General features: G+C 37.2%; 1 protein-coding gene across 4 annotated transcripts in view; it reads right to left on the reverse strand.

Annotated features, from left to right (window-relative positions):
• Window positions 1–1,498: 1,498 nt before the first annotated feature.
• Window positions 1,499–14,999, reverse strand: part of TSPAN8 (tetraspanin 8) — a 54,892-nt gene continuing 41,391 nt past the window's right edge. For all 4 annotated transcript variants that reach the window (XM_023257239.2, XM_003989042.6, XM_045062072.1 and 1 more), the window contains 5 exons: window positions 13,678–13,752; window positions 13,473–13,580; window positions 9,064–9,198; window positions 6,198–6,281; window positions 1,499–1,795 (listed from right to left, as the gene is read on the reverse strand). In XM_023257239.2, coding sequence (XP_023113007.1) covers window positions 1,742–1,795; window positions 6,198–6,281; window positions 9,064–9,198; window positions 13,473–13,580; window positions 13,678–13,752 — 456 coding nt within the window. In that variant the 3' untranslated portion in view covers window positions 1,499–1,741. The remainder of the gene's footprint in view (window positions 1,796–6,197; window positions 6,282–9,063; window positions 9,199–13,472; window positions 13,581–13,677; window positions 13,753–14,999) is intronic.

Consider the following 14,999-nt stretch of genomic DNA (forward strand, 5'->3'; position numbering starts at 1 on the left):
GTGTGGAGCCTGCTTGGGATTTTCTCTCTCCCTCTCTCTCTGCCCCTCCCCAACTCACTATCTCTATCTCTCTCAAAAATTGGGGCGCCTGGGTGGCGCAGTCGGTTAAGCGTCCGACTTCAGCCAGGTCACGATCTCGCGGTCTGTGAGTTCGAGCCCCGCGTCAGGCTCTGGGCTGATGGCTCGGAGCCTGGAGCCTGTTTCCAATTCTGTGTCTCCCTCTCTTTCTGCCCCTCCCCCGTTCATGCTCTGTCTCTCTCTGTCCCAATAAATAAATAAATAAACGTTGAAAAAAAAATTTAAAAAAAATAATAAATAAATAAACTTAAAAAATTAAAAAGATAATTTCTTGGGCAGAATCCTTTAAATCTAAATATATGAATAGAAAGCAATTCCACTGCCACATATCTATTCAGAAATCGGTACTTGTAAGTGCCAAAAGATCTAAAAGAATGTTTATAGCAGCTTTATTTATACTAGCACCATACTGGAAGCAAACCCAATGCCCATCAGCAGGAAGATGGGTAAATACATTGTGATATATTCATATACGATGGAATATTACACAGCAATGAGTGTGAACTAGAGTTGCGTGCAGCAATTAGGAATCTCACAAACAAAATGTTGAGCAAAAGAAGCCAGAGTACATACTTTACTGTCACATTTATAGAAAGTTCAAGAATGGGCAAAATGAAGCTATAGTCATAGAAATCGGAAGAGTGGTTACCTTTGGGGAAGTACTTGCTGAGAGCACTGGTATACTGGTAAATGTTTAGCAGCCAGCTCTAGAAAGAAAAGCCTGATTTTACAGCATTTGCCAGGTCCCATGGTATAAATACTCCCACCATGGTGGATTTCAAGTTACCAGTGTGATATCACTGAGCACAGGTTACGTCTACAGTCTGCCTGGCAAGCTGGTGTGAGCCAGCTTAGCACACCACTGGGGAGTGCACGAAGGGACAATCTGGTGTGCTGAAAATGTTCTGTATCTTGGTCTGGATAGTGCTTACACAGGTAGAGTCTTAAGAGTTGTTCTTTATTATATGTATACTATACCCCAATAAAAAGTAAAATGTAAAAATGTCTGAGAACTAGAAAGACGAAAGCAGTTATATCTACGTCCCAGAGGAAAGTCCAAAGAGGCACCAGAGATTCAAAGACCAAAAGGCAGCACTCGGAGCTTCTTGCCTCACCTTCCCCACCCCGTCCCAATAGATAGGAGAAAAAAGATACCATTAGTAAACACGAGCACAAATGGAAAAGAGATGTTGACTTTTTTAGCTGGGCCACAATTTTTCAACTTGAGACTCAATTCCGTGTTATCACCAATGGTTGATACGGCACACAAAAGAGAGTGTTGCTTCTGAAAAGCCCACATTCACTGCTTTAACTAACTATGGCCTTGTCTGTCACTTAGCAATGAAGATTATTCCACTGGGTGGCTCCAGAAGAAGGTTTTAAGCACATACCACCTGAACACAATGATCAGACATGAAAATACACCAGCACAAACAGTGTTACTTTTATTTTAAGTAAAAATCACATTCATATCATTTTCCTTGGGTCGCTCAAATCTTAAATATGTTCAGTATGTCTGGAATATATCAGTGATCTAGCTAAATGAGACGTTTTAATAAGACAGCTGCTCCTAACATGTACAGCACTCATATATTTAAAGTTACAAAACCAAAGCAAAATTTTAAAGGGGGTTGATGGGTGATACCTCGACACATCCACAGATTCATTTGTTCCCAATCTGGCAGTACAGGACCATAGAAAATACCAGACCAAGTATCTAGAAAATAGAATAACAAGATTAACATGGAACTTAAAATGATGGCAACATTATAAATAGAAAGAACATTACATGTGAAAAGATCCTGACTACTGACAGTTCTAATCTTATTTTATCTAAGTTATCTCTCTTCTTGGGAAATTGGAGCCTCCAGTGGGACAAAAGAGCATTGAGAAAGCTTTCTGAGTATTGTTGTGTTTCAATCAGGGTTTTTAGATGGCCGATCTGCTTCTAACTGGCCCAATTTGATGGTGCAGAACTGGCTACCACCAGAGCACCCTACCTTTCTGGAAAACACACACTGGATCTACACTGTGGGGCATCTACACTGGAGCTCTGGAGAAGTCAGGCCTCTGGGGGCTAAATACACCTACTGCTTCCATGAAAGGGTTATATGATCATCTGGTTTAGATCATCTGCAGAAAATCAAGGAGTCTAGAATTTCTCTTGCCATATTTTTAGGCATCGCCAAGAGGAATGAAGAAAGTAACTTTTTTTTTTCTTAAAAAGCTCCTAAATCTGTGGGGAATAGCTTAATTCAGGAATTTCCTTTGAAGTGAAAAAGTACAGCTGAAAATCTGGGGCATAATTTCCATCTCATTAAATGGCTCTCCCAAGGAATGAGGGACCCCAAAACTTGCCCTAATTGGCCCTGCAGTTAGTGCTTTGCATGCTGTGGCTTTGATGTAGAAATGATGGAAAGATCGAAAGTTTCCTCCCCACCAGAAGCAGGAGGATCATGAGGTGCCATTTATGCTTAGTCATCTCCAATGTTCCTACTGTACTGAGGCATCCTGCTTACTAAATCTTTCCTGGAAACGAATCTCAGATGAGAACTGATGGCCAATACCTTCTTAAAAACAAAGCAGTAGACACCAATTCTCTGCAAAAAATATATATATATGATTTTCTTCCAGAATGTTCTAAAAGTCATTCTTTTAGAATGACCCGGAAAAGCACTGAAATTCAGTCTTTTTGCCTTTGTCCTAAGCTTGAAGTCTGGGAGACAAGTACCAGGACAGAGTAAAGAAAGTGGTCAAAATACTGGGATAACACAAATCTCTATTGTCATTCACTGTCACATCCTTGAAGTGGAAGCCCACCATTCATCGGCAGACAAGACACTTAATGTCACACTATCTTGCTTTGGAAAAGATAATTTATCGTTGCTCATAAAAATGGAAATAATTAAAAGGGATTCGTCATATGGTAATGCATGCTGAGACTCAGGATAAACCTGCTAAGTAGTGTGCGTGAATTCCCACATTGTGAAGCAGTCTAAAAAAATGTTACACAGTTCTCCTTTCCCTCTTTTAACTGCTCTGTTCCTGGGACCTCCTGCCAAGCTAACTTGCATCCTACAAAGTGGTGACTATCATTATCAACCGCTTCTTCTTTTTTTTTTTTTCTAATTAAGATGAGAGTGAAAGCACTGCTTATGTTTTATGCTTGTAATTTGCTGTAGTCAAATAAGGAGAGACATGATAACCTGGTCATTTAATTCTGAACAAGGAGAATTCCGATGCCTATAGATAAAATTTTCTTACAAAATAAAGCATCCTGCATAGACCCCTAGCATCTTATCTGAGGAAAATTCCTCAGGTATGTGGTCTTAACAGAGCCTTGAAAATAACCATCGGCCGCAGTCTGCTACAGCCTGTGACTAAACAGATTAACACCAAAAGTCTAAATGCCAGTGGGTAGTTTTTTCATGTGAGATTTTTCTATGGAAAGAGTTTGAATGTAATTTCTGCAGGAAGATATTTGTTTCTTTTTCCTTCTTAAAAAGAGGTATTACGTGGGGGCCTGTGCAAGTCCCAACCTGTCTGTGGTTTGGGCTTGCTATCTCCCTCATAAAGCAAAGTAAGAGGGTTTGTCTTCTGGGAAGACAAAGTCGTATTCTCCTCTGAAGAAGCCTGCCATATAGTTGGCTTTGGCATCTTCTGGGAATTGGGAGGCAGGGATTGAGGCCTCATGAGTCTGGGTTTTCAGCTCAGGTAGAGAGAGAATACAGTGCTTGTAACCTCCAGGACTCATTGCTGTTAACCCAGTCTGGACTTCATGCTAGTCACACAAGTGGATTCCTTAACAATAAAATAGTAATAATACAGTTTTTTAAAAAAAGCTATTAGAGTGATTTTTCTATCTATGTATTTTTGTGTTTTCTTGAATTTGAATTTGGGAAACAGAATGGAGATAGGCCTGTTAGGCAAGTAGTATTAACACCTGTAAGACAGACTAATGTACATTTTTTGGATACAGTTCTATAGACTAGATATTTTCAAAGCTCCTTTTTGAATAAAAAGAGAGGGAATATAAAAATGGATTTTTTTTCTCTTGAAATTCTAGAGGGAGGGCAGATTTTAGATTGAGGGGATGAACAACAAGAAATGTCAAGCAGTTCTTTGAACTATTTGCCATATCTACATATAGTCTAAAAATCACACTTAATTTAACTGGCATTAACTCATAAAATGGTTATAATTTATGATATTACTATATAAATTCCATACCTGTAAGTTACTCCATGGAAATTTTTTGTTAAGGTCCTTCCCTATACATGTCTTTAGAACAACCAGTAAAATATTTAAATATGCAACAAATACATGGAATATACCAATTTCATAAAATGTTATTCCTCTTGTAATGCTATCCCTCTTGTAATCTCATTTTCCATTAGATGTATTTAGATTCTTGGCAATGTCTTTGGCTAAGATATGAGAGACATCAATCTTCCCAGTTGATTATGTCCTTATTTTCTCTGGCTTTGCTTTTGAGAAGATTCTTAAAAGCATCAGTGGGTTGTAGCCAGTCATAGTCAATTGTCTGAATTCGAGTCTAACATGGATTTGACACTTAATAATATTGACACTTACATTGAATACCTCATTTAAAGCCTGATCTTTCAAACATTCATTTGAAGTCTAGTTGCCAACATATATTTGTGTGTGTTTTATGCTTATAAATGTATGAGTGCATATGTGTGTGATTCCTAACTCACCTCTACAACCAATAGGGAAAACAGAGAAACAAAGGACATTTTACAAAAGGCAGAATCAAGAAAAATAGACCTAGTATATGGCACCATTTGACTTCCACCATATATCAGACAAAAAGAAAGACAGCCATATCTACCAACAGAGAATGTGTCATATTTAGACCTATTTATTTGGACTACGAGGAAGCAATACTCAACAGCCTTACTGCTTATAGTACCTACCCTTTCCCTAATGGTTGGTGGGAAACTCTACCACTAACCAAAAGACCACTTAGAACACTAAATTGCTTCATTCCCAGCTAAAATTCCTCTCTGTTGGAGGAACGGTTGGGTGGCTCAGTCAGTTAAGCTTCCAACTTTGGCTCAGGTCATGATCTCATGGCTCCTGGGTTCAAGCCCAGCATCAGGCTCTGTGCTGACAGCTCAGGTCATGATCTCGAGGTGCGTGGGTTCAAGCCCCGTGTCGGGCTCTGTCCTGACAGCTCAGAGTCTGGACCGTGTTTCTGATTCTGTGTCTCCCTCTCTCTCTGACCCTCCCCCACTCATTCTCTCTCTTTCTTTCTCTCTTTCTCTCTCAAAAGTAAATAAACATGAAAAAAAAATCAAAATTCCTCTCTGTTGGTAAAGTGGCACAAGTAAGAGGTAGAAAGTTACCAGAAATCCCAAGGAGGACATTGTACTACGTTCCATGACAATGAAGCATAAGTCACTCCTCTGACCTAACCAGCCCTCAGAGGCAGTAACCAGGAAAACACATCACATATTAGAATTCTTGCCAATGTCCTGATAGAGAATCAAGAGTGAATTGACTCATTTGATATCTAAATTAACCAAAATCTGGAATTATTCAAAAAATGCTTCTCTGAAATAGTTTTATTTCATCATTTTAGCAAAGAATTTTAGGCCATATAGAAAGCATCCTTGGATTCTTTAAAAAGTCATGCCAAGAAAGTCCATCAAGATAAAAATCCTACACAGGATTTTTTTTCAACATCAGTAATCACATTGTTGAGAGTAAATATATAAACCTTAAATTTCCTTTAAAACTTCTTCAAGTGAGTCCATAGTCCTTAAGGCAACTGTCTCTAGTTTTTAAAAATTGTTAGATTTCTCTTGTTAGTCCTTATCTAGGACTAAGAACTGGGTGGAAATTAATTCAATTTTTGTTTCCCCGTAGAGAGATCATTCATAAATAACGGTCTCAGCCCTACTCGATTGATAAGATTATAATCCTCTCCCCAGACCAAAGACTGCTAGAAAAAGATGCTAGACCTTGGGCGTTGCTACCCAATGTTTTTCTCAAGAACCTGGTCTACATTTGGCTCACTAAAAATATTTGTTGGAAGAATTAATGAATAAACAAGGGAATGAATGAAGAATCAACATTGCAAGATAATACTATACCTCAATTACTGCCAGTCCAAACGCAATTCCAATTACTATGAGAATATGTTTTGCAACTACGTCTTTTATCAAAGAAATGCATGGCTGTTAAAAAACAAAACATAAGAAGTTACCTTGAATCAAAACTTGGACCTCACTTTAAGATATTTGCCCATTGGGTTGACTTTTTACATTACTACTGAGGAACACACTCAACCAAGAGGAATTGGATCATATCACTCTGCCCCTCCACACTCCTCAAAAGATTGTTAACTGTGGTTTGTTCATACATTAGAAAGCACCAAGAAGTAAACTTTTGCTTCAACTGTCTCGTTGCTAAATCTAGGGATCTTTAGGCATAAATAATAATTTTATCCTAACTTCCAATTTTTCATTTTAGAGTAATTATCACTTTGACTGTGTATTTTTTAGGCTTGTAATCTGTAGCAAAGAGTTCCCTAGTTGGGGTTTCAGCTAACAAATTTTCATTTTTAGAACAAGGTTTTTTAAAAAATCCCTTAATAATATATATCAGGGTTATTTTTACCTTAAAAAGGAAAAAAAAATATTATGTCCACTATTTTGTCCTTACTTTAGATAAAAAAGAGAATTTAGAAAGCTGCTTATCTGCCACATTTATTGAATTTATTCAAGCTAGCATGCAATTTCAAGCTTATAACATTTCAGACCAAACCTAAAAATTCCAACAATTTTAAATTATATGGCTAATTTTCAAAATGGAAAAATACTACATAATGTAATAGTGGTATTATCCATATTGCCAGAAAATATATCACTATCCCTATGATAGTTATATATGCACAAAGGGCTAACAAAACATTGCTCTGGTTAATAAAATAAGAGTTCTCCGTAAAAATGAGTAAAACATTCTTTTCCCTCTCATTCTTGAATGTAATTGGTTTCTCCATTCACATCTGATCCAAAGTGGTAAACATTAGAGTAAATTATTATGTCTTTTAGGGTTAACTATGAGATTAATGATCTTATCTACTGAGTCACATTTATTATATTTGAGGAGCTTTCTCCCTCTTTCCCTTCCAGATAACCAGGTTATCTTGGCAAAAGGGAGAGGACAAAAAAAAAAAAAAAAAAAAAAAAAGAAATGTGAATTATGGTCATTCCAGATTTCTTATTTTTCCAGACTTCTTGCAAACTACAGAAGTTTGCAAGTACAGATGGAAGTATTTTATGAATTTATGACCCTCCTTTTGGGAAACTAGTGCAGCTATCAGCCTATCTTCAGCTGAATTATGTGTGAATTTGAAGGGAATGTCAATTACTTTTTAAGATAATGCTAGAGCTTTGCAAAATCTATCCTGAGGAAAAACATCTTTGAGTTGAATCTTAAACAGATAACAACTGCAACTGAATTTACTAAGTTCCTCATTATCCGAAGTAGAAACTGCACTCATTTACACCATATTTATTTCCCCTCTTCCTTGCAGATACTAAATTAGGAGTATAAAAAGTAAAAATAAAACTGTTTAGTGATACCACTTGGCCAATTAAAAAAAACATGGTAGCTCTGTAGTCTGGTAGATAACTTCTCCACATGAATTATTTTGAATATTGGTAATAGCAATTCTCCTTTAGAAAGGAGTCTCCTTATTTTGATTGGATTAGTAAAAAGGGATGTGATAGCAGGAGAGAAATTTCCCCTGAGATGCTTTCTATTTCCTAATATGTAACTAACCTTAGTAGCCATTACTAAGCCAATGGCAAAATCAAACTAATCTTCAGGTATTACAGAAATTAATTCATTGGATTATAATAGCTTTAACATATCCCTCTGCCAACTAGATTATGATCTCCCAGAGGGTCCAGAAGTATGTGCGATTTTAGCAAGGGTCTGTCTGAGACATAGTGGGCACTGAAGAATAACAGCAAATACATTAAACATTAATATTAATTATCATTTTTGTATGCATTCCTCCCAGGCAGAAGGAACAATTTATGTAAAGCCCTCTGGTAAGAGACAGATATCATATCCTCTAGGATACCTTAAACCCTGAAGACTGAGTTAGACAGAGTTCCATAATACCTCGTGCCTGCCCCTATCTAAGAATTACCAATAATTCATTGATTGAAGTTGCCTAATTATCTCTCTCTTTTCACTATTTGAACATCAGTTCCATGAGTGCAGACATTGTGCCTGTCAAGAATGGATTTCCAGTGGCCAATAAAAGGTCTGGAGAATCGGAGGGAGTCAATATTAATTGATGAATTAAGCAATAATAAGAAATATGACATCCATATATTGATGTTTACAAGTGACACAAATGTGACATTTACAGCACATAAAAGATACACCCAGCTTTTTCAATATACTTTCAATGTCTGAGGCAACTTCTCAACTGGAGCAAAAATTAGGCAGATTTTTTGATAACATTTAGTATCCAGAGCCCAACCCCGAAAGGGCAGGTCTACGCAATTACTTGAGAAAAGGAACATTTCATAAGAAAAAGAGGTCTTTATTTGATAACTAAAGTAAAAATATAGATTTCCAGGATTTATGTTAAAATAGGAAAAAAAAAGAGAAGAATAATGATTAAGGTCACCAAAGAAAGGACATGATAAACTTTCATCAGTTAGCTTGTACTTTCATTCTCCTTGCAGTGGGATGTTTCTTTGATCTATTAAAGTTGACTTCAAATGACATCAGACTCAGAAAAAAATGAACTAATTTCACTTTTTTTATATCTGCTTTTATCTTTAAATAGGATTTATTTTTTATTTGGGAAATTCCTGGGACTTTTATATCATGATTCTTATTGTAATCGCTGCAATTTAATTTTTCTATAGAGACTTTCATTGTGAAAAAAAATTAATGGAACCACTTACTGTATCAAATTTGATTTGTCCTCACCTGTTTGTAAACATATTTGCCATCATACAATGTACAAGAAGAATCTGATGGGCTTGGACATGCACATGACTTGGAATTCTGTTGAAAATTATTTCCCCAGTCAGCAGGTCCATTGACCAAACCACAGCATTTAAACTGTTGGATGAAAAATAGATATAAAAAGCTATCGTTAAAGAAGATAAAAATGTTGTCAATACACTGAATCATATTCCTCTAAAACTATTATTAAGATGTTTCTTATACTAAAATATCATCTAAATCACCTCACCAACTTCTCTGAATGTAGAAGCAAAAATACAGGAATCTTCCATTTTGACTTTAATATTAATGAACGAAAAATAGGGTTGCAGATGCATAAGTCTCAGGAAGTTGGAGAAAAGATGAAAAACCCACCTAGTTTTAAATGACAAAAGAGAGGGGCAGAATCAAATCTATGTATCCTAGATTTTGGGAAAGAAGCTTCCAAAGAGTTCATGAGAGAGTCAAGGTCTCTTTAAAGAACTTTTGCCCAAAAGAGATGAGAGGTTTTAAAAAAATGATATTTCCATCTTTGATCTTTGATCATTTTTGGAGGAGAGGAGGAAAAGAGTGAGAGGCTTCTCAAAGGACAAAGTGGCTTAGCAGGCTTCCCATAAGTCTGAATTTAACATGGACATCTGCAAAATGGGGGAGGGGTGCAAATGAAGGATGAAACTCTTAGGATAATGTCAAGGAAGTTTAAGGCCCAGAATATACTGAAACACTTAGAGAATTTGTGGTCGTGTTTTGGGAAGAAAAACAAGGAAGCCAAAAGCCCAATGACTCAGGGTATATGGCACATCATATTATTAGATGAAAGAGAAAAATAACTGTCCCTCATCTTGTCCTATTTGCTCTTCATGAAGAGCATGTCCTTTTCATGTTCTATTCTTCATGTCCTATTCAACTCTTCATGAAGAAAGGTAGAAAAAAAATTGCTGAAGAAAACAGAACCAAGAGTACATTGTTTTCTAGGCTCAGATGCATTGTAATGCCAGGATATTGAGAAAACCTTCACTTCCTCACTGGGTGACCCACATTACTTAACCTCTCCGTGCTACAGTTTTTTCATCTGTAAAAATGCAGATGATAGTAGTTGTTCCCAATAGTATGTAAGTTGTAGATGCGTTGTAAAGATAAAAATGGGAAAATTGATGTGAAGATTTGAAGTGCTTAACCCAGTGCCTGACTTGTAGGAAGTACTCAGTATATGTTAGGTATTATTGCTGTTGTTTCTATTTTGCAGTGGTTGTTGTTTCCATGATGCTCTCACATGAACATGATCTGTTCAACACTGATATCAATAATTTAGATAAATATTTGGAAAGTACCTTTTCAACTCTGTAGTTGATGTAGAGCTGAGAGTGATGGTTAACACATTGAAGACTGGAATCAAGTTCCAAAGTTAGTTCATACAATGGACTCAAACCAACAAGTTCAACAGAGGCAGATATAAAGCCTTGGACTTTGGCTCAAAGACTTAATTGCACAAATATATGACTCATCAGCCATCCATATGACAAAAAGCTAAAGATTTCAGCTGGTCCCAAGGTCAATCCATGTTAGCAAAGAGGGCAATCTTGAAATAGCCTCCTTTCTTGTCTTCCTATCATGTCCACGATAGACATGATTAATTGCATGTGCTTTCTGATTAAATAATCTAGAATAATATTAATTTATATAGAGACCTAGATCAAAAAAGAGAAAGTCCCATTGTATGCACTCACAAATCAGTCCATATTTTGAATACAATATACCTCAGGATTCCTCAGGGAAGCCTAGAAACAGAAGACAGGGTAGGAGGTAGAAAGGCTAAACTTGGTATGATATCTGGTCACCAGATCAGTTGTGAGCCAAGTTGAAGAAAAAGTTGGTCAAAGCTTGTTGAAAGTGTTATAAAAGCTGAATGAACAAGGCACTGTGCACGGAATAATACAACAACCTCTAGACAAATAGTCATCACCAAGAATCCGAGAGGGGCACATTCCATTAGTATGTTAGCAGAGAGTTCATGTGAGAATTCTCTGAAATTCAAAGAGAAAACCACTTAGTGTCTACAATTTTTGTCCCTGTGTGGTGGGGCCCCAGGTCATCCAGCCAGAGTTTGGTGTAGGACTCTTTATCCTAATCTTATCCATTACTAAAAGGGAAAAACCCTGGTGGAAGAAAGAAAGAAAGAAAGAAAGAAAGAAAGAAAGAAAGAAAGAAAGAAAGAAAGAAAGAAAGAAAGAAAGAAAGAAAGAAAGAAAGAAAGAAACTCAAAATGGACATTAAGAAAGAACCATAGTACTGTGAAACAGGAAGCTTCAGGCATAGGATTAGTGTACAAGAACAGAAGTAATTCAGAAGCGTGCTACAACACACAGAACATTTAGAATCCCATGATTGGCACTGAGATCTTGGATATCAGAAACAATGTGCAGCAAAGATGATTCAGGACCCAATCCAGAGATCCAGTGGATACCTACAGTACATTTTGTCTTAGGCCAACCACCTGGGAGGATCAAGGATGCTCAGTCCCACCCAGGGAAAGAATTGGGTTGCTTAAATCATTCCTGCTTTAAACCTGGATTGGTCTGAGCTCTAGAGTAGGATGCTAGAGGGGAGGGGATCAAGAAATGCAGCTATGGGGAAGCCGGGAAAAGCACAACACAGAGGAAGTGAAGCAGGGACTGACTCCTATCACGTTTCAGCTCTTGGAAATGATGCTTTCAGCAAAATTTTTACAAGCTGGAGTCTATTCAAACGGGAACTGGGGAATGCTCTGGAATAAAAAGTCATCTGATAAATAGTTCAAGAAACCAAGGATGTTTCAACTTGAAAAGCAAAGCTTTTTACAAGTCATACAACAGCCATTGTCAAAGAAGTCGCAATGTGCTAAAGCATCAGTAGATTTTCTTTTCCCTCTAAAACTCCAGAAGGAAGAACTAGATGATGTAAATCCTAGGGAAGCAGATTTTGTTTCAAATTAAGAAAAAACATGCTAATCATCAGACGTGGACATAAATGGGATGGGATGGCAAAAATTGGGGCACTTTCAATTCTTCAATTTTTAAAAAAAAATTTTTTAACATTTATTCATTTTTGAGAGTGAGAGAGACAGAGCATGAGCAGGGGAGGGGCAGAGAGAGGGGGAGACACAGAATCAAAAGCAGGCTCCAGGCTCCGAGCTGTCAGCACAGAGCCTGACGTGGGGCTCGAACTCACAGACTGTGAGATCATGACCGGACGCTCAACTGACTGAGCCACCCAGGCACCCCAACAATTCTTCAATATTTAATGAGAGACTGGATGAACATAAATATAAAATACTCCAGTCAATGGATCATGTTAAATGAATCATGTCAAGTCATGTCAGGTCAAATGCCCTAAATGTCCAGCTCTCCTCTAAGATTCTGAGAATTTCTATATGTGAAATGAATCTTCCATGTAGCTAATATGATTTGAACTCCGAACAAAGAAGGTGTGATTAGGAGTTTCACAAAGCAATTTTTTAGACACACCTTAAAGCATGTGTCATATTTGAAAAGAAAGAGAAAAGGAATAAGTAATTTCTAAGATAAGGTAGGGAATGATACCAAGTCAGGAAGGCAGAATTATGTAAGGGAGCCTGAGTAGACAAACCTGACTGGACTAGGGTGGTTTTGTGTTATTTTGTTTGATGGGGTAGTGCCTACTAACGTTAAAATATTAAGTAAGAGCCAGAAAATGTAACACCTTCAACATCTGCCCAAGTGTTGACTATACCCTAATGACAGAGAAGCAGTTTCAATAACTAAATAAGGGAGGGGTTGATATGCCAGTTTAAAAAATTAACTAGTCAGACAGCTGAGTTCAAATTCCAATCCCATTACTTGTTAGTTGTCAGACCTCTCTAAGCCCTAACCTACTTATCTGTAAAATAGGGATAATAAAGATAATATTATCCATCTCAAAGAGTTGTCTTAAGAATGAAATGAGCTACCAAAGGTAAAGTCTAGTAACACTAAATAGCAATAAATGATAGGTACAATTATTTTTATGACAGAGGGGCAGATATGGAGGCAGAGAGAGAGAGAGAGAGAGAGAGAGAGAGAGAGAGACTCTCAAAATGCTCCAAACACACTACCCTACTAAATGGTAAATATGAAAACATATATTGATTTGGCTCAACTGAGGCTTAATTGATCATAAAGATTTCTTAATCTCTGTCCTTCTAAACTGCTTCAAAACCTCATAAGCTGGAAACAGAGTTAGAAATATTCTTGGATTTTTACTATTGCAGACTGACAGAATAATCAGTCGAAATCTGCAAAGTGGAGACATGTTTTAACGTTAAATAATATCTTTAAAAATTAGGTAAACACGAAACCTATGGCAAACTACCCAGATGACCTACAAATTCAAATTACCTCTTCTTGAAATTCAGCCAGGGCTTTCTGGAATGCTTTGGCATCATTATCTGCTGCTTCCAAAAGCTTTACATTTTCATAGAGAGTCTCATTCAGAATGCGCTCGGACTGAAAATTGAAAAGCATTGTTAAATTATTCATGCCAGAAAGTACTATTTTGATTTTTCAGACTTTTCCAAAATCATCATACGTCATGTGTACGCACCTCAGATTTGAAAGTAGCTCCTAAGATGCCTGCTGCTACTTGCAGAAGCAGGATCAAAAGCAAGCCTATGAAAAACTGGAAAAAGAAAGAAATGGAACACATATTATCTCCAGGGCATTCAGTGACATCTTGGGACATTTGAGCATGGCGTTTCTTTCTCCAGTCGGGATCATATTACTGTTGGAATAATAACTGTGTTCTTCATTTATTCTACCCTTTGCCTCAAAAAGCCAATTTGGGGGCCATTAGTGGTCAGAAACATTTGCTTCAGACACCAATCAAGCAGTGTTTAAAACAAAAATGTATGGATAGGATTGTAGACATCAGTGTGATGTTGAGTGGAGGGAAGTTTGAAAACTGAGATACAGTTACTTGTGTATTATCTTTCTCCTCTTTCTTCATCAAACACAAACTCACACAAACTTTAAAGCAAATTTCAGAAGTGACTTCAAAACAAGTTTTCTACCGCTACCAAAATCACCCGGGGTCTTGTTATAAATGTAGACTCCTGAAACCTGTCTCAGGTCTACTGAATCATAACTTTAAAGAATGCGGTCCACAGATTAGGTTTTCTCTTTTTAAAACCAGCTCCTTGAGTAATTAAATTCCCCAAACTGCAAATGAGACTTATTGATCAAAAAGTAACCACTAGGGATACTATTAAAGTCCTGCTAAAGCTCTGTCTCTACCTTCTCTCTTAATAAACAAACAGTTAACAAATACCTTTTCAGGGACAGACACAATACTTATTTTATTGGAGGAACAAGCTTAAATGAGTTCTGTAAACTCTAATGTTGATTTTATTTAACAAATACGTCTTGGTCTTTATCTAATATTTTTCTACACCCATTTATCATTCTATTGTACATGTGAAAAGTAAATGTCTGTGGGTTATCCCAACCCAATCCATCCTCCTTGAAGCTTTCTAAGTAGCAAATCTGATTACTTCAGTCCCTTATAATTTTGTTACCGTGGGATATGATTTGGTGCCGTCCACATTCAGGCCCATCTCCCATCATTTACTGAAAGCAGCCTCTGCCTGCCACGCTCCAGCCATACCCAAGGCCTTGTAATTCTCTAAATGTGCCAGCATTGTCCTGCCAGGCTCTCTCCCTGGAAAGCCCATCACACCCTCACCCACACAGCCACCTTATTCCCTTCTGCTCCTAGTTTGAAAATTCTCTCCTCTACTCTTGCCCTCCTCTTCTTGGACCATTCACCCTTGTAGCTAATAATTTGCGTGTCAGTCTTCCCTAATGTCTTAACGTCTATGTCTTTTAGCACAGTATCTGGCACACAGCACATACTCAGTAAGAGTGAAT

Source organism: Felis catus, chromosome B4, assembly GCF_018350175.1.
Source record: "Felis catus isolate Fca126 chromosome B4, F.catus_Fca126_mat1.0, whole genome shotgun sequence".
Lineage (NCBI taxonomy): Eukaryota > Metazoa > Chordata > Mammalia > Carnivora > Felidae > Felis > Felis catus.